The following is a 20946-nucleotide window of genomic DNA, read 5'->3' on the forward strand; positions in this document are numbered from 1 at the left end:
AAGATGCAAAGGGGGAAAATGCAATTATAGGACAGGAAGAAATAAAAGTGCAAAAAAAGAGCAGAATATGCTTAACCTACATACAAACAGAAAAGAGGAGGGAAATGAGAGAGAAGATGCAATAACAGAAATCATAAAAGGCAGAACAAACACAGTATAGGGTGCTTATGGGGAAGTATAAATCAGCAAAGGATAACATTTGATTGTAACACAATTAAAACCATGAGTTCAAAATCTGTCCATTATTCTCTTCCTCTCCCTCCTTTCCCAAAAGGTCTTGTTTGATTTTGAGAAATTATAAGGAAAATGTTTCAAGATTTCATTAAGTATCTATAAATAATCTGCTCCAGAGATTAAATAATATTTGGTATGTTTAAGGAGCAAAAGAAACAGAAACCACAGCTGAAGAATTTATATACCCTGATAGAAAAGGGAACCTGCAAGAAGATTAAATTACTAAAAAATTACAAAGTAACACACAAATCAAGTATATCGTAATTCTGTTGGAAGAAAGGAAGGCAGAGGAATTCATATTCCAACACGTGAAGAGGACTGTAGCTTAGAGCTTGAGAAGCGTCTGAAATACCAGGAGGGAGAACTGGAAAAGGAATCAAAGAGGGATGAATAAAAATATAGCCAAGTAGCATTAATGAATTTGTGAGTTAGCAAGTAGCTAAAGTCATAAATGCATCCCATCTAGAATAATCATGCTATTTTCTGTAACAATCCAGCATCAGCGATAACAAGCAGCTGGAGAGACTGAAAAAGTATGGAAACTGTCAGAGCTGATAGAGCAGAAAGTCAAGATGGTTAGGCTTTCCAATACATTATTAGGAGTGAGAATGAAATTATTGATAATAAATTTCTGGCTGTAGAATGGAAAATGAAGCCAGAAGGAAGGTACCAAGTTAGGAAAATAGGCAAAAATTAAGAGGCTAGTCTAATTATAGTCAAAAATAAAATATAAGTATTCAAGAGGCATGATAAATTACAGGAATGTATTTCTGCATTATTTCATGAAAGCATTCTTGTGATTAGATGACCATGAATATATGGACAATGGTAAAATTAAAAGGAGAAGTCTAAGTACATTTTCTACTCTGAAAATGTAAAACAAGGACTCTCCTGACAAATTACCATCATATAAAGACCATGGGAGAGGACAAAATCTAACATGATAAATAAAAGTCTTACCAAGCTAAAGTGAAATCATTATTTCAAGATTCCAAAAAGAAATATTCAAAGGATTTAGATATTACCAAATACCTAAAATATTCCTTAAACACTATACAAATATCCACCTTGTAATTTACATAAGAAGATAATGATACTTCAGTAGGCCACACACACAAAGGCATTATAGCATTAAATGACTGGCTGATATCAGAATATAGAATTTCCAGTTCAATCAGTGTTGTTGACTCATAGTTCATATAGAATTGGTTGTATCATATCAACAAAGTAGGAACGGCACGGACTGACAAGGAAATCACCTCTTTATAATAGATCTATTTTTCATTAAGTTGAGACTTTGGCTGTGAAACTATTTTCACCTCAGATTTTGTATGTCTCACATACGTTTAACTATTTATATGCCTCTTTGCGAAAGGCTACTTGATAAAATTTAAGTACTTACTAATATCATCTTCATGATAAATGACAGAATGAAAAGGTAGAGTTCGGTCTTTAATATATCTCTCTGCTGGCTCAACATAAAATGTGCCACCACGAGTCTGGATGAATCCTTCAAATCTTCCATCAATAACAGACCCATGGCTAAAACTTCCTTCTTCACCTATTAATGAAAGGAACAAACTCTTGAAAAGTTAATTTGCAGGTAAATGTTAAATTCATTCTCCTTTAAAAAGCCATTCTTATACATTTTAAAAATGTGAATACAAATTTATTGGGGAAACTAATTTTCACATAAAATATATCAAGCTGAATCTGAGATGTGAACAGTAACTAGTACTTAGTTAAAATCTAAACAGTTAACTAGACAACAACAATCAGAAATAGAACATCTATCTCTCCTTGGCAATCATATTCCCAGCACCTAAGCATAGTGCCTGGCAAGCATTCAACAGTCACTCAATAAATAATTGTTACATTAACTCAAACTCAGAAAGAGGCAAGCAGATCCACTGATACAATATGTACTTTCAAAATAAAGATATTAAATAATCTTTTGGGTTTTTGCTCTAATTACATAAGCAAAAAGTTCTTTTCCCACCTGATATAATCTGCATGAGACTTTTGGCATCCTTTTTTTATAAATACATTTTTTAAATAAGAAAGTCTCAAATATTTCAGAAGTAGTTTGAACAAAAAGTAATCCAATAATACTTTTTAAGATACTAGATTTGTAATACTGTCCCATCAATTATACTTCTCTAGTGAAAGAAAATATGGGATAAAAAAAAAAAGGTATTCTGAGATATTCACAAAGAAAAGCTGAGCACCAACTGTCACATGACAAAAAGAAGTGGAAGTAGGAAGATGGTGCTTAAAAGTTAAATTTACCTGTTAAAATTTTCTCACTAAAATAAGTATCAGGCTTTCCACAATTTCTAAACTATAGATTAACATTAATTAACTGACTGTGAATTAACTAAGGACTAAAGCTAAGAACCCAAGACACTGGTATTTTAAATGACAGGATTTCTATCTGCACACTTATTTATTAGTCTTGTACTTTTCTTAGCCATCGCCTAGCAAAGAATTGCAGACACTAAGTTATCTTCGCAGAAAGATAAATAGGGAATAGGGAATAGTAGAAAACTATAGTTTGAAACTGAAAGTCTAGACTGACAGAAAAACACTTTCCTTTGTTTACAAAATTAAAGAGTACAAAAAACTTTCATTAACCAAGTTTCATCTACAAGTGAGAATTTGTAAGTATAGAAATGCCTCATTTGTCTGGCATAATAAAAAAAATTAGAAACAGTTTTAAAAACTTAATTTTTCATAACGTTATGATTTTGAGCAGAAATCTATTACATAGAAATGAAATTTAACTTTCAGTCAACTGTCTTAATAACAGAGAGTTATCTTATTTATCAATATACAATTATAATACTACTTTGATCCTCTCTAATCCCTCCAGAAGACTTTGACTTTTTTCCCACACTACTAAACTGTCAAATGTAACTTTCTCTTGGGTGAAGTGTGCTCCCCATCCCCACAGTACCTTTTTAATCAGCTGTAGTAAGAGAAATTTGCTAGAACTGTAAACACAGCAAACAAATTTTGAGAAAGGAAGGCCCTGAATGGATTTTCCTATGCATAACTTTGTCACATTATTTTTGGCTGTTAAGATGATCTTTACAGTTTTCCTTTAGATTTTTCCTCTTTTCTTATAAAACACATCCAATTTCTTGCTTGAAAGATTAGAAAATTATAAAAGCCATTAAAAATTTTTTTCAAACTAACAGTTTGTAGGTACTGAGAATCAAAACATCATACCTTTCAGAAACGAGGCACTATATAATTCAATATTAAAAATACATGAAAAGATAGATCCAAGGGTTACTTCATTGTTCAAAGACCATTATCCTTCATGATATACTTAAATCTACAAATCTCCTCAGGATCTCTCTCCCACCATTCTGTTTTTTGTTTTTTAAATATAATTTATCGGCAAATTGGCTAACATACAGTGTGTAAAGTGTGCTCTTGGTTTTTTATCCCACCTTTCTGAAATATATGTCTATACCTCAAAATACATGTGTTTCCTTGTGTAGAAAAAACTGAAGAAAGGAATTCTTCTAAGGTTCAACTTACCATAAATATGTCCAGTGTAAATATGAGAGGTATCATAATCAAGTACTTCATTTGATGTTTCTACTTTAAATTCATTACTGAAAAGGGATGTATCCCTCTTCATCCGTAGGTTGAAATGTCTGCAAAACAGAGAAGAAATGGGAAAAAATGAAATTAAAAGGACCTAAATTTTAAACAATTTTTTGGTTAAATTTTTGGTCTGCAAAATATAAACTGTTTCACACAATTTGTCTACTTGGGAAATATACTGTCCAAGATTTCTCTTATAAAAATTTTGCTCTAAAATTCAATCTAGTTGTTATGACACAAATCTAAATTATATTCAATTAAACAGTAACTGTCTAGGATATATTAAAGAATGAATGTTTCTATAGGCTGATTCCTATGTGGTAAAAACAAGTTCATTCCAACAGCAACTAAGTTGCTTGGACATAAAAACACGTTTCTAGACCCAATTACTATTATTCACCACTACCTGCCTTCTCTCTGTAGTTATTCTTCAATGTTGCCATTTCCCCCTACTCTTCACAACTCAAATAATACATTAAAAACTGGCACCTACATTAATGACTTCTCAGAAAAGCAAGTATGCATGCTCTTTCTCTTACACACACACACACACACACACACACACACACACACACGCACATGCACACGCACACGCACACACACACATACAAAAGCACAGCTTTCAACTCATATTTTTTCCTTGGGACTTTTAATTCTTCTGTCATTAGATCTTCCTCCGTTCAATTTGAGAAGCCCAAAAGACCATGATATTAGCGGAAATCATACTCAATTGTCCTCTATAGACTAACAAGAAAGACCAAAATATTGAGGTGAAAATAATCAATCTAGGGTTGAGTCAAACTTGAAATCACATCTTATGTCTAAAATCTACTAGCCAAGGATTGCAGTCTGTCAAATGAAGATAATACATTCTATCTTGTAAAACTCTTTTAAGGGCTACACAGTACCCGGCACATAGGAGATGTATAATAAATGGCAACTAATTAGCTATCATTACTAAACTCTTAAAAGTATATCAAGTCTCTTTTATAACTGTCATAAAAGTCTGCACATAGCACAATTTCTACTCAATGAATCTAAACTAAAGTGTTCAATTAGCAAGTGCCAAATGTTAGTAGGATATGGAGTAACTAGAACTCTCCCACATGGCTGGTAGAAGTACAAAATGGTGAAATCACTTTGGAAAACTGGCACTTTTTTTTAAGTTAAACATATGAAAACCCTCTGACCCACAATTCTATCCCAAGAGAAATGAAAGCAAAAGTCCATAAAAACAAATTGGACACAAATGCCCATAGCAGTTTTGTAATAGACCAAAACTGGAAATAACCCAAATGTCTATCAACAAGTAAAGAGATAAAGACTGTGACTTATTCATACAATGGCAAACTACTCAGCAATAAAAAATATCAAACTACTAAAAAATACACACTTTTGTGAAGACATAAAAGAACATATATAGTATAAGTCCATATATATGTAATCTAGAATAGGCAAAAAGCTATCTATACAGAGAGTGGACTGGTGGTTGCCTGGGGTAGAGAGACACTAAGGGTAAAGGCAGATGAAGGAACTTTTTGCTATGATGAACAGGTTCTATATCTTAATTTGAATGGCAGTTACACAAGTATATAAATTTGTCAAAACCTAACTCACACTATACACATGAAATGAGTACTGTTGACCTTTGAACAACATGGGTTTGAAGTGCCTGGGTCCACTTATACATAGAATTTTTTCCATAAATACAGTACTGTACTGCTTTCTTAATAACATTTTTTCTCTAGCTTACTTTAAGAATACAGTATGTAATACAAATGACATACAAAATATGTGTTCATCAACAGTGTATATAATCAGTAAGGCTTCCAGTCAACAAGAGGCTATCAGTAGTTAAGTACTGGGGGAGTTAAAGGTGTACATGGGTTTTTGACTGCGTCGGAGGGTTGGTGTCCCAACCCCCACACTGTTCAAGGGCCAACTGTGTATTTTATTTTATGTAAATTATACTTCATGCTCACTTTGGCAGCACATATACTTTAAAAAAAGGTAAATTATACTTTAATAAAATTTATTGTAAAGAAAAACTCACTTTTCAAGTAAATATGGTCAACACAGTATACTTATTAGCTTCAGAAAGAGTGTCCCTTTTTCAACTTTATATTTTCTTTAATTTCATGTCAACTGTGGCACTCTTTTATTTTGAGGCTGTACTCATTTTTTTACTTGCCTAAAACTCTCACGAAACCACTCCTAAAGCTTCTCAGGTGTTGTTTCAAGGACTCTACACTAGGAAAAGCATCCTTAGAACCTTAAGCCTTCAATCTCCTGCCCCAAATAATCAACAAAGCCAAACAAAGTTAAAAATAGACTATCGTGAATAAACAGGAATCCTGCCTGAATTCTTGCTGCACATTGTCTTTTCATAAGATTATTTTTGCTAACTGACAGGAAATTCTTGAATGTATATGCAGGTGTAAATATATACATTATTTTTAAAGGATCACAGTACTCTGAAAAACCACTAACTTATCATTATATATATTTTTAATTCACTGTACAATTACTATCTGAAAACGAGCACTTTTGCTAAAGAGACTAAAACACTAAATGTCCAACGGCTTAATATATTTATCATTCAGGATTTATTATTCAGCAAAACTGTTATGCCCTAAAACTGTTATAAACAGAAAAAAAGATAAACTTTAGATTTTCTTTGAGAGGGAAGATGCTCTGTATAAAGAACATTTTCTGCACCTGGGATGTTCTTCTACCCTCAGATTGAACCACTATATTGATTCTACAGATCAACAGTATTTTGTCTCTCATCTTAATTATACTAGTTCCACTGGAATTCTTTCTTGGCTTTCCTCTTACAGTAAAAATGTAAAGAATGGAGTGAAATTACAGGAGGGCAAAATCAGTTAACAAATGACGGTAATTTAAAAAAACATAAACAGGTCCCAATTCTCTACCTTCAGTGCTTTGAAGATATAGCTGTACCAAATGGTTTTCCTTTCTAGGCTTTAGAAAAGCACTCTATATCTAAACCAAATAAACAGAGGTACCAGAACCACCTTAGGTGCAGAACAACAAAATAAATTTTGTTTAGGATACAATTCTATAAAAGTTTCTGGAAGGTCATGTACCTTCTACATCTGTGTATACAGAAATACCTTTCCTGTAGATTACAACAGTTACAACATTAAGAATACTGAGTAAAAAGAAGCTACCTTTTTCCATATGATTGCTATTTTGACTAAAGAGAGTATGGCCTTGATTCTCAGAAGAAAATAACAATGGATAAAAGGTATATCCCTTGAACTGAAGTCATACTAGGACAAAAAGCCTCAAATAATGAAGTACCATAACAACATAGAGAAGAAACCTAAAAGCAAAAGCCTTGCTTAAAAGTGTGTCAGTGTAGGGGCACCTGGGTGGCTCAGTCAGTTAAGTGTCACACTCTTGGTGTTCAGCTCAGGTCATGATCTCATGGTTTGAGGGATTGAGTCCTGTGTTGGGCTCTGCACTGACAGCGTGGAGCCTGCTTGGGATTCTCTCTCCCCTCTCTAGCTCTTTCTCTGTCCCTCCCCTCTCCCACTTTCTCTCTCTCAATAAATAAATAGACTTAAAAAAAAAAAAAAAAATTGTTCGTGTAATCCAACAGTCTCAGGGACCAGGACTCTCATCATGAACAGAGGTCTATCATGTCTGAGTGAAAACAGACCTATGGTAGACCTGGCTCAATGACTCCTAGAAATAAAACTATACTTCCTAATAAGAAATCCCTGATATCTCTGGTTGTATCTCTTTTTGTTGTTGTTTATTTTTTTTTATTTATTTTGAGAAGGAGGGAGAGCACACACATGCACAAAAGAGAGCATGTGCACTCAAGCGTGAAGGAGGGGTTGAAGAGAGAGGGAGAGAGAAGCCCAAGCAGGCTCCTCACTATCAGCCCAGAGCCTGATGTGAGGCTCAATCTCACAAATCATGAAATCATGACCTGAGCCAAAATCAGGAGTCAGACACTTAAGTGACTGAGCCACCCATGTGCCCCATGATCTTTATCTCTTAACATTCACTTTATTCTTTTTTTTTTTTTTTTAATGTTTATTGAGAGAGAGAGCAAGTGAGCGCACAAGCAGGGAAAGGGCAGAGAGAGAGGGAGAGAGAGAATCCCAAGCAGGCTCCATGCTGTCAGTGCAGAGCCTGACACAGGGCTCAATCCCACAAATCATGAGATCATGACCTGAGCCAAAATCAAGAGTCAGATGCTTAACCAACCAATTGAGACACTCAGGTGCCCCAACATTCACTTTATTCTTAATAAAGATCCTTGAAAGAATCTCCATAAGTTCCCAATGTTAATATATCACTATGAGTCATATATCCAGTTTACTTCCACTAGTGCACTTTTTTGAAATAGAAAAGTCCTTTTTTCAAATGATCTTTAAAATGCCAATATAAAAATCCTTTTTTCAAAAGTCCTTTAAAAAGCATATATATAAAGGCATATATATTTATCATATATATATATATATATTTATATATATATATATATAGTGTGTGTGTGTGTGTGTGTGTGTGTGTGTGTATATATATATATATAATTTTTTTTTTAAAGGAATAAAATAGAACAGATTGGTAGGAGGGGAAAGGGCATAGTCAGCCCACGGGCACCCCACTGGGCAGTACCTGAGGCAACCACCCCAGAAATTCTAGGGCTATACAGTCTGAAAGACATAGTTTCAGGCTTATCTGTTGATCCTGAGGTAGATAAATTACATTAAATATGCAAAAATACATAAGCTTCTTTGTAAGAAGACAAATATATATAGATCATTAATGTAAGTCTTTCCCATATAAAGAAGAGGCAATCTACCATAATGGCAAGATTACAGAACACAAGACTACATGTATTTTACATTATTTTAAAATAAGTAAATTTATCTACTGGAGAGGATAAAAAGTGTTCTGTAAACCCTTTCTGACTTTATGTAACTACTTCAACCAAATAACTGATGAGCAAAACTACTATATACAGGCATACCTCATTTTTTTTAAGATTTCATTTTTAAGCAATCTCTACACCCAACGTAGGGCCTGAACTCACAAACACTAGATCAAGAGTCGTATGCTATATCAACCGGGCCAGCCAGGTGTCCCCAGGCATACCTCGTTTATTGTGCTTCACTTTATTATGTTTTGCAAATATTGTGTTTTTTACTAACTGAGGGTCCATAGCAACCCTGCATCCAACATGTCTACTGGTGCTATTTTTCCAACAGTTTTTGCTCACTTCGTATCTCTGTGTCACATTTTGGTAATTCTCACAATATTTCTAACTTTTTCAATATTATTGTATTTGTTATAGTGATCTGTGATTAGTGATTACAACTTACTGAAAGCTCATACTGATGCATTTAGTTAGCAATAAAGTATTTTTTAGTGAAGATATGTATATGTTTTTTTAGACAATTCTGCACACTGAACAGACTACAGAGTAGTGTAAACATAACTTTTATATGCACTTGGAAACCAAAAAATTCATTTGATTTGCTTCACTGCAATATTCACTTTACTGCAGTGGTCTGGAACCAAACTTGCAATATCAGATATTTAATATAAATCAAACATGTAAAATCATAAAAATCACCTAAATTTATTAATTTCACAAATCAGATAAGGCTGATTTGACCTAGACCACACAAATAAAATTAGAGCTTGAATCTGAACCAAATTCTTTAATTAATCAACCAATGATCTTTCTACCATTCCGTGCGTAGGATATACAAGCGAGCTCCAAAATGGCAAAATACAGGACATTTTCCTAGTGAAAGACTGACTTAAAAAGCATAATCAGGGATGCCTGTGTGGCTCAGTCAGCTGAGTGTCCCAACTCTTGGTATGATCTCGCAGTCATGAGATCAAGCCCGTGTTGGGCTCTGTGCTTTAAGCATGAAGCCTGCTTGGAATTCTCTCTTTCCGTCTCTCTCCACCAACCCCCTCAAAATAAATAAACATTACAAAAAAAAAAAAAAAAAAGGTGTAATCAGTGGTATTGTTATGCCTAAAAGAAAAATATGTCAATGGAAGGGCATTAAAAGAAAGGGATCAAGACTCACAGTATACATACAAAGAAAGTGATCAGTATCATGAACTTGATTCTTGATGCTATTCCCTCATTCTGTAATTATTTACTGAGCACTTACTAGGACAAGCACAGTGCTAAGGTGCTAAGGTGGGAGATACAGGTATGAACAACACAATTCACAGAATACATGATAGTTTACACATGGTTAGAGAGCAGGAAGGAAGGTAGCACGGGAGGAAAGAAAGAAGGTCTTGTAGTGACAAGTGCTATGAGGAAAAACAAATAAGAAAAAAAAGGATGGAACAGTAAGAGGAAAGAAGGATGTTATTTTACAAAAGGTGCTAGGAAGGGGTGCCTGCTGGCTAAGTTGGTAGAGCATGCAACTCTTGATCTCAGGGTTGTAGGTTCCAACCCCACGTTGAGAACAGAGTTTACTTAAAAATAAAATCTTAAAATAAAAAAAAAAAAAGATGCTAGTAAAGGTCTCTGAATACATAACATTTGAGCAGAGACTTGAATGAAGTGAAGGAGCAAGAGCCACATGGTTATGCAGGAGAGGTAGGGAAGGGTTTCAGGCAAAGGAACTACAAGCACAAAGACATGCACTGTGTGCTAGAGAAAAATCACTGGGGCTACAGTGGTAAAAAGGAGAAACTTAAAGGAAATAAAGAACAACAAACCCACCTCAAAGTTAGCAGAAGGAAAGAAATAATAAAGATCAAAACAGAAATCAATGAAATAGGCAATAAAAAGACAATCCAGAAGTTCAGTGAAACAAACAGCTGATTCTTTGAAAAGGCAAACAAACCTTTAGCTGCACTCACCAAGAAAAAAAGAGGGCTCAAATAAATAAAATTAGAAATGAAAAAGAAGTTACAACTGATACTACAAAAATACAAAGGATCATAAGAGAATACTACACACAATTATATACCAGTAAATTGCACAACCTACGAAAAAATGGATAAATTCCTAAAACATACAATCTTCCAAGACTAAAGCATAAAGAAATAGAAAATCTGAATATATCAAATACTAGCAAAAAGACTAAATCAGTAATCAAAAAACCTCTAGGACCAGACAGATTCACTGGTGAATTCTATCAAACATTCAAAGAAGATTTAATACCTATCCTTCTCAAACTCTTCCCAAAAAGTATAAAAGGAAGAAACACTTCCAAACTCACTTTACAAGGCCAGCACTGCCCTGACAACAAAACCAGACAAGACTACCAAAAAAAAAAAAGAAAAGAAAAATTACAGGCCAACAACCTTGATAGATACAGATGCAAAAATCCTCAATAGAGTATTAGCAAACGAATTCAACAATACATTTAAAGGATCACACATTGGAGCGCCTGGGTGGCTCAGTTGATTAAGAATCGAACTCCAGATTTCAGCTCACATCATGATCTCACAGTTCGTGAGTTCAAGCCCCACACTGGACTTTGTACTTATGGTGCAGAGCCTGCTTGGAATTTTCTCTCTCTCTCTGCTCCTCCCCTACTTTCACTCTCTATCTCAAAAATAAATAGCCTTTAAAAAAATAAATAAAATAAAGGATCATACACTATGATCAGGTGAGATTTATTCCAGGAATGCAAGGCTGGATCAACACAAGGAAATCAGTCAAGGTCAAACACCACATCAAAAAAATGAAGGATAAAAATCATATGGTCACCTCAATAGGTGCAGAAAAAGCATTTAACAAAATTCAACATCCATTTATAATAAAAACTCAACGAAATGGGTATAGAGGAAATGTAGTGAAATATAGAGGAAATATAGTGAAAGCCAAGTTTGATAAACTCAGCTAACATCATACTCAGTGAAAAGAAAGCTGAGTCTGATTTGGGCTCAGGTAATGATCTCACGGTTGGTGAGTTTGGGCCCCACGTTGGGCTCTGTGCTGACAGCTTGGAGCCTAGAGCCTACTTTAGATTCTGTGTCTCCCTCTCTGTCTGCCCCTCCACTGCTCGCTCGCTCGCTCTCTCTCTCTCTCTCTCTCTCTCTCAAAAATGAAATATATACTTAAAAAATAAATAAATAAAACTGAAAGCTTTTCCTAAAATCAAGACAAGGATGTCTACTCTCACCACTTTTATTCAAAATGGTACTGAAAGTCTTAGCTTCAGCTATCAGACAAAAAAAAAGAAAGAAACAAAGAGAGAAAGAAAAAGAAAAAGAAAAAGAAAAAGAAAAAGAAAAAGAAAAAGAAAAAGAAAAAAAAAAAACAAAAAGAATCCAAATTGAAAAGGAAGAAGTAAAACTGTCACTATTTGCAAATGACATGATACTGTATATAGAAAACACTTAAGATGCCACCAAAAACTATGAGAACTAAAAAAAATGAGTTAAGTTGCAGGATACAAAATCAATATACAGAAATCTGTTGCATTTCAACAAACTATCAAAGAGAAATTAAGAAAACAATCCCATTGGGACATCTGGGTGGCTCAGTCAGTGGAGCATCTGACTCTTGATTTCAGCTCAGGTCATGATCCCAGGGCCGTGGGATCAAGTCCTATGTGGGCTCAGTGTGGAACCTATTTGAGATTCTCTCTCCACTGCCCATCTCCCCTGCTCACACAGTCTCTATCCCTTTCTCCCTCTCTAAAATAAAGAAAACAATCCCATTTACAATAGCACCAAAAAGAATAAAATATTTAGGAATAAATCTAACCAAGGAGGTGAAAGACTTGTACACTGAAAACTACAAGATACTGATAAAAGAAGACACAAATAAATGCAAAGATACTCCATAATCATGAATTAGAAGAATTAACTGTTAAAATGTCCATATTATCCAAAGAAATCTACAGATTCTAAGCAATACCTATCAAAAATCTCAATGCCATTTTTCACAGAGCCAGAACAAATAAGGAATCATAAAAGAGACCAAGTAGCCAAAGCTATCTTGAGAAAGAACAGAAATTGGAGGTATCGCACTCCCTGACTTCAAACTGTTACAAAGGTATAGTAATCAAAATGGTACGGTACTCGCATAAAAAGAGACACACAGATCAATGAAACAGAATACAAAGCTCAAAAATAAGCCCACACATATATGGTCAGTTAACTGACACAAAAGAGCCAAGAACATAAAATGAGGAAAGAACAGTCTCTTCAATAAAAAGTGCTAGGAAAATTGGACATCTACATGCAAAGAATGAAACTGGATCATTTCCTTAAGCCAGACACAAAAAATAACTCAAAATGGACTGGAGACTTGAATGTAAGAACTAAAAATATAAAATTCCTAGAAGAAAACACAGGTGGTTAAGTTTCTTGATATTGGCCTTAGCAATATTTGTTTTGGATCTGACTCCAAAGGCAAGGGAAACAAAAATAAATGAGACTACATCAAACTAAAAAAACTCTGGCAGAGCATAAATAAATAAATAAATAAATAAATAAATAAATAAATAAAACAAAAAGGCAAACTACTGAATGAGAAAAAATATTTGTAAATCATATATCCAACAGAAGGTTTACATATAATATATATAAAGACCTCATACAACTAAACAACAACAAAACAACCTGATTAAAAAATGAGCAGTGGACCTGAATAGATACTTTTCCAAAAAAGACATACAGATGGCCAATAGGCACATGAAAAAATGTTCAGCATCACTAATTATCAGGGAATTACAAATCAAAACCACAATGACCTACCACTTCACACCTGTTAGAATGTCTATCATCAAAAAAGCAAGAAATAGAAAAGTGTTGGAGAGGATGTGGAGAAAGGGAACTATTATGCACTGCTGGTAGCAATGTAAACTGATGCAGTTACTATGAAAAACAGTATGGAGATTCCTCAAGAAATTGAAAATATGATCCAACTATTCAATTTCTGTGTATTTATCTGATGAATACAAAAACAATTCAGAAAGACATACGCACCCCATGTTCATTGAAGTATTATTTATGATAACCAAGATATGGAAACAACCTAAGTGTCCAGTGATGAATGAACGGTGTGTGTATGTGTATATACATACACATATATGCATGCATGCAATGGAATACGATACTTGGCCATAAAAAGAAGGAAAGCTTGCCATCTGCGACAACATGCATGGATGGAACTTGACAGTACTGTGCTAAGTGAAATGAGTCAAACAGAGAAAGACAAGTACCATATGATTTCACTTATATGTGGAATTTAAAACACAAAGCAAAACAAAACAAAAACAAACTCACAGATACAGAGAACAGACTGGTAGTTACCAGAGGAGAAGGGGGTTGGGAGATGGGCGAAATGGGTAAAAGGGCTCAACCGTACAGTGATAGATGATAACAAAATGGATGTTTATTACTTCTAGAATATGAAAATACCGAATAATAATGTTGTATACCTAAAACTTACATGATGTTATGCATCAATTTTACTTCATAAATAAATAAATAAACAAACAAACAGTTAAAAAAAAAAATAGGGGAGGAGAGCAGAAGATAAGGTAGGAAAATAGAATCTAGTTCAGAGAAGGGACTCCAAAACCTTCCTGAATTAATGAAGACTTGTCTGGGCAGCTAGCACATTATTCATTATGTGGGAAACACTCTAAAACATCTCTATGATTATATCCCGTCATACTACAATATTCCCTGTTCCCTTTTGGGAGAAGTAAGGGATGGGAAGGAAACATGCCCTTCTGCATTCATTCTCAGTGTTTCAGATCTCTTTTTTAAAGATAAAACCTACCATTATCTCTTCCCTATGCTCCTCAATTATTCCACTCCTGTCCAAATTTTCCTGCCACTGTTAACTATCCAGATCCAGGGAGGCCTGAGGATCCAAACCCCTCCTCCAAGCTACTCCCAGGCTCCACTCATCCAACTGTAGCTATTCAAGTAGCTCAGGTTTCCTTACCTCTGGAGATGTGAGTACTATATGCACTTCTTATCCTAAGTCTTCCTCCCACTTAAAATAAAGTTTCTGATGAAGCAGAGATACTGCTGCTTTGCTACAGCAAAACATTTGACAGCTTTCTGATTTGCTTTGCTGATCATCTCGACTTCCAGAAGAAAAAGAAAACAATGATAAGAACTTCTATTCTAGGCCTAATACTAATAAACTATGAATAACTGGTTGATGATGAAGTGATGAGAACTTAGGAAGAAGATACCACCACCATCTTACATTTATAGTTGGTAAAAATGAGAAAAGAAAAAACAGCATAAGATAGCAAAGATTTTAAAGAAGCAGATTCTTAAATGTTCACAGAAAGCACAGGTAAAATCTCTTATTTGAGGACTTTAAATACATAGAAGTGAAGTTTAATGACCATGTCTCAAAAACATCATCCAATATTACAATGGACAAAGTGACCTCTACAGGCTCTCAAAATAAAAAATGTCAAAGGCTCACTAAGTCTGACAAGTGGGCGTAAGCTATTTGTGAAACTGACACATAAAAATATTTTGGGAGTCACGTATATGGTCAGAACAGTTTTACAATGGACCAAAATCAGAAACAAAAAACAATGAATGCTGCTCGTAACAGAACTATTTGTCCCATTCCATCATTTCTAAGATTCTTGATATGCTAGACTTCATGTTCATACATGGTTTGTTGGTTCAGGATTATTCTCCCAGAAATGACAGTTTGGGAACCTAACTAATACAGAGTGATTACAATTTAAGATTTCAGAGGTACACACAAATGAACAATTTATTAAGTTACTTAACATGTTTGCACTTCACACATTTAATAAAAATTAGCTATAAAAATTAATTTAATAAAAATTAACTAAAATATCTTTTGCTATACTCAAAAGATAACTGGGTCCTTATAATCAACCACCACAGAATTAGTAGAGATGGCTACTCAGAGATATTGGCCTAATATGCTCTTATAAACAAAATGCCGAAAGATACATTGGCTATTAATCATGAATCATTAGAAACTCAAACCAAAAAAGAAGTTACTTTATTACCCTATTTATATGGGACTATGATGTATCCAAACCTGGACTACCATGTGCAATTAGATCCAGCAAGATCAATAAAACTAAAGAAATTCAAAGAGTAAGTAACACAGATTAAGAATATTGCTAATATGCAGCATAACAAAACCAAAAAGCAGCAACTGACCACTCTCCTACTTGAAACCGTTTCCCTTGGCTTCCAGGATACCACACTCTCAGGCTTTCTTCTACTTTTCTTACCACTCATCAGTCTTTGCATTCCCTCCTCTACCTAAACTTAAAATGTTGGCATTTGGCAGTTCTCTCCTAGGCCCTCCTCATGAATTTCACAAAACATGTCCAAAACTGAACTTACGATTTCTCCTCAGATTTATAGCTGTTCCAGTATTCCCTATCTCACTAAGTAGACCCAGTAGCCTTTTAGTTGCTCAAACCACAAAAGTCATCTTTGACTCCTTCTTTTATACCTCACTACCAAGTCCAATAAATTCTACCTTTTTTCTAAGTTTATTTATTCATTTTGAGAGAGACAGAGACAGCACTAGTGAAGGAGGATCAGAGAGAGGGCGAGAGAGAGAATCCCAAGCAAGCTCCCTGCTGTCAACACAGACCCTGAAGCAGGGCTCAAACTCACGAAACCGTGAGATCATGACCTAAGCAGAAACCCGAGAGTCACAAGCATAACCAACTGAGCCACCTATGCACCCCTACCTTTAAAATATCTTCTAAATCTATTGACTCTCCTTCATCACCACTAATACCGCCTTAATCCAGGCTACCACCTCCCATGCGGACAGTGCAACAGCCTCCTAGATAGCCTCAATGCGTTGAGTTTAACTCTCTTCTAAACTATTCTTCATTCACAGCCAAACTGAACTTTTAAACCTTATACACTTAGTTATCATTAAAAACCTTCCACAGCTAGGTAAAAAAACTTGTCACCGTAACTTACATAAACTCTCAAAAGATCTGGCTCTTACGTACATCTGTAGCCTCATGTGGAACCATTCTCCTTCACATTTTAAGCACAAGTCATACAAAATTCCTTCAATTCCATAAACATGCCACTTCTCATCTCAGTATCTTTGCACATGCTGTTTCCTCTGTCTAGAACACATCTTCCCCTTCTTTGGCTAACCAATTCCTCTTCTGTCATCCTTCCAGGATCAATTTAAATGCCATCTCCTAAGAGTGGCCTTCCCTGACCTCCAGACAAGATGGCATCTCCCAATGTTACCACAGCAATCTTCTGAACATTCCGTTCTTAGCATTTATCACAGCTGTCATTCCTAATCCAACACCTGCCCATCTCATGAATTCATAAACTCCTCATCAGCAAGGACCTGTCTTATTCAGTTACTCTATTACCAGCAACTATTAAAGTGCCTGGAATACATAAGGTGCTTAAAATATGAAAGTGGACTTAGTAAATTATAGCATATTAAAACTACAGAAACATCTCTTGTAGCTCAAATAAACTTAAACAACAACAACAAAATACACAATATATTTGCTCACTGAATCCAGCGATCAAAATTCCATAACAAGACTTTGTCCCACACCAACATATCCAAAATTCTAAATACCCTAGACTTTTTGTCTATATTTGATTCATTGGTTCAGCATTATTCTCCCGGTACAGACTGTTTTAGAAGGAGTTCGAAGCGGTTATAATGTAAGATTTCTGAGACACACACAAAAGAACAACTTGATTTTATCCCTATGTACAAGTATTAACAATATCTGTCAACCCAGAGAAGCAAAGACTTGAAGAAGTTAGAAAAGATATGTATGATACAAGCAAATGAGGAAAGCAAGTATTCAGAAGCTTTTCAAAAAGAAACTATACATGTAATTACCAAAGAATTTTTAAACACAGTTACCAGTTTAAAAGTATCACACAAGGGGTGCCTGGGTGGCGCAGTCGGTTAAGCGCCCGACGTCAGCCAGGTCACGATCTCGCGGTCCGGGGGTTCGAGCCCCGCGTCAGGCTCTGGGCTGATGGCTCGGAGCCTGGAGCCTGTTTCCGATTCTGTGTCTCCCTCTCTCTCTGCCCCTCCCCCGTTCATGCTCTGTCTCTCTCTGTCCCAAAAATAAAATAAACGTTGGAAAAAAAAAAAAGTATCACACAACTATATAAGATTTCACTGATGCTTAATAACACAATCCAAACAAACATAACACCAATAAACTAAACATATCCATTCAACAGGTATGTAAAAAATTTTCAAGTATAATGAAACAGGATAAACACTTAAATAACCTTTATAGGTGCCTGGGTGGCTCAGTCAGTTAAGAATCCAATACTTGATTTTGGCTCAGGTCATGATCTCTTTGTTCTTGGGATTGAGCTCCACATTGGACTCCCCACTGACAGCAGGACCTGCTAGGGATTCTCTCTCCCTCTCTCTGCCCTTCCCCCACTCAAGTGCGCATGATCTCTAACTCTCTCTGTCTCTCTAAATAAATAAATAAACATTTAAAAATAAATAAATAACCTTTAGTTGTAAAAAATCCTTGCTACACTTGTAAGAAACAGCACAACAACTTACATGGGGCTTAATCACTTGAAGAAAAAAAAAACAAGAAGGGCTATGAATCTAAATTAAAACTAAGCTGGAATACTTATCTCATGTAAAACCCAACTGCACATGCAATATTTTAGAATGAAATATAATTTACATCTGAGGAAAGTGATAGATGGGTTTTTCTACTACTAAAATATACTTAACTTCTGACATTTACTAAGATCACCAAATCTAGGAACTGTGACATTAAATATAGATCAGATACAAACCTGTTTTTGATGAACTTTTAGAGGTAATGATGTATTAAAAGAATGAGTCAGAAAAGCACTTTTCCATAAAATTTTTTTTAATGTTTATTTACTTTTCAGAGACAGAGTGTGAGACGGGGAGGGGCAGAGAGAGGGGGAGACAGAGAATCCAAATCAGACTCCAGGTTCTGGGCTATAAGCACAGAGTCTGATGCAAGGCCCGAACCCAGAAACCACGAGATCACTACCTGAGCAGAAGTTGGACGCTTAACCGACTGAGCCACCCAGGCATTCCAAAGCACTTTTGTTTTAGCAAATTCAATTCTAGTCTACTCTAGTCTATTCCATTCCATTCCCTTCCATTCCATTCCATTCTATTCTAAATAGGCTCCACACCCAATGTGGGGCTTGAACTCACAACACTGAGATTGAGTCGCATGCTCTACCAACTGAGCCAACCTGGTTCCCCCGAAACATGTTTTTAAACTCTTTCGTTTCCTTTTCATTCTCTCATTCCATCTCTTCCACATAAAGCCTAGTAAGTGCTTAAAAACATGTAAAATAAAAATGATATTTCATGTTGAAATGTCTAAGAAGCTAAACTCAAAACCATCATCAGCTCTCAATTTAGCTTTTTAAATACAAAATTAACATGAGCACAATAAGCTCTTGTTTTTTCTTATGATTCAGGAAGTAATTCAAATAGCCAGGGTCCCTTCAGATTTTTTTTTAAGTTTTATTTATTTATTTTGAGAGAGCAGCCAAACAAGCGAGTAGGGGGAGGGGCACAGAGAGGAAGAGACAAGAATCCCAAGCAGGCTCTGCTCTGTGCTGTCAGCACAGAGCCCAACACGGGGTTCCAACTCACAAACTGTGAGATCATGACCTGGCCAAGATCAAGAGCTGGACGTTTAACTGACAAAGCCACCCAGGTACCCCATCTTCAGATTTTTTTTAAAAAAACATATTTGTTAGGCTTTTAATTTCCGTATAAAAAGAAAACAGGCAAGAATAAAGAACGTGACCTCCTAGAAAATCCATGACTAAAACAAAAAGCAGTATGAAATATAGTTTAATGATATATGCTAAAGAGCACTTCACCTGACATAAAGTAGGTATTACATAAATAGCCTTTTCCTTTACAAATTTTTGCTCAACCTTGCTCAAATTTTGCTGGGAAATATTTCATTGCCAAGTCAGTATTTTTCAAAATTTAGTTTTTCCTCAAGCACAATAATAGCATTTATACACAATTTAAATTTATTCTGTTTTTTTTATTGTTCTGGCATCTGTTCTGTTTGTGCTCCCTGGATTCTTACTTCTGCTTCTCAAAGTATGCTTGTTTGTCTACAGAGTTAAAAGTGTCCTATCCGAGCTTTCTGCTACCCCACTAATGCTATGACAAAGATAAAATACAGACACGCCCAGACTAATAGCCCAAATCTAGTCGGGATCCATAGAAAGGAATATTTGTATCTTTTACAGATTACTTAGGCTTTATTCTTGATACCCTCATATTTTAGGAGTAGGGAGAATTTATGTTGCAAACTGCAAAAGAAAATGTCAAATGTCTGACCATTTGTTTTAAACAGTTTGTGAACATATTACTAAGGCTATAGGAAGAATTATGTTGTCACAATCAGAAAAAAAGGAAACTTGTGAGTTTTCCAAAACATTTTACAGCACTTAAAAAAAAATCCAGTATCTTTTTACATTATATACAAATCACATATTAGATAGAAACAATTTTTGATTTATTATGTACCCAAATAATTAAACACAACGGCACAAAAAATAACTTACATGTTTTTATTTTTTTTAATTTAGTTACTTGAGTGTTACTAATATATAGAATTTTAAAGCAGGAAAGGGCCGAAACATTATCACATCTAAAATTCAAGGTTTTACTGAGAGAACCGAGGCTCATAAGAAATCTCTAGATAACCCACGTTAACTTAGAAGAGAACTCCACTCAGTCTCTGAATGATCACAATACTCCTTTCTCTACCTAGTTTATGACTGTTTCAATATATTTATTATCCTTCCTATAAAATCACAAGTTTCTTTACTAAGTGATGTTCCACTCAAATGTAAAGTTGGTAGATTTGAACCATCAAATCTATGAAAGGCAATAAAGTTAGCAAAGTGGTGAGAAGACCAGAAAATAAAGACACCTGCCTATAATTTGGAAAATAAGATATAAAGCAGGAAATGGCTCAAAAATATATACACACAACAAGAAAAAAAACATGATTCAATATAACAATATACACATACTTCCTACCAAAAAGATCAACTGTATTATATCGGAGTTCTCAGATATTCTTT

General features: G+C 34.9%; 1 protein-coding gene across 3 annotated transcripts in view; it reads right to left on the reverse strand.

Moving 5' to 3' along the window:
* The window catches only part of ADAM10 (ADAM metallopeptidase domain 10), a 136622-nt gene that overhangs the window by 74167 nt on the left and 41509 nt on the right, over nucleotides 1-20946 (reverse strand). For all 3 annotated transcript variants that reach the window (XM_040492819.1, XM_040492820.1, XM_040492821.1), the window contains exons 3-4: nucleotides 3784-3902; nucleotides 1637-1795 (exon numbers count right to left, since the gene is read on the reverse strand). In XM_040492819.1, coding sequence (XP_040348753.1) covers nucleotides 1637-1795; nucleotides 3784-3902 — 278 coding nt within the window. The remainder of the gene's footprint in view (nucleotides 1-1636; nucleotides 1796-3783; nucleotides 3903-20946) is intronic.

This window comes from Herpailurus yagouaroundi, unplaced genomic scaffold (assembly GCF_014898765.1).
Source record: "Herpailurus yagouaroundi ecotype Mexico unplaced genomic scaffold, PumYag 184, whole genome shotgun sequence".
NCBI lineage: Eukaryota > Metazoa > Chordata > Mammalia > Carnivora > Felidae > Herpailurus > Herpailurus yagouaroundi.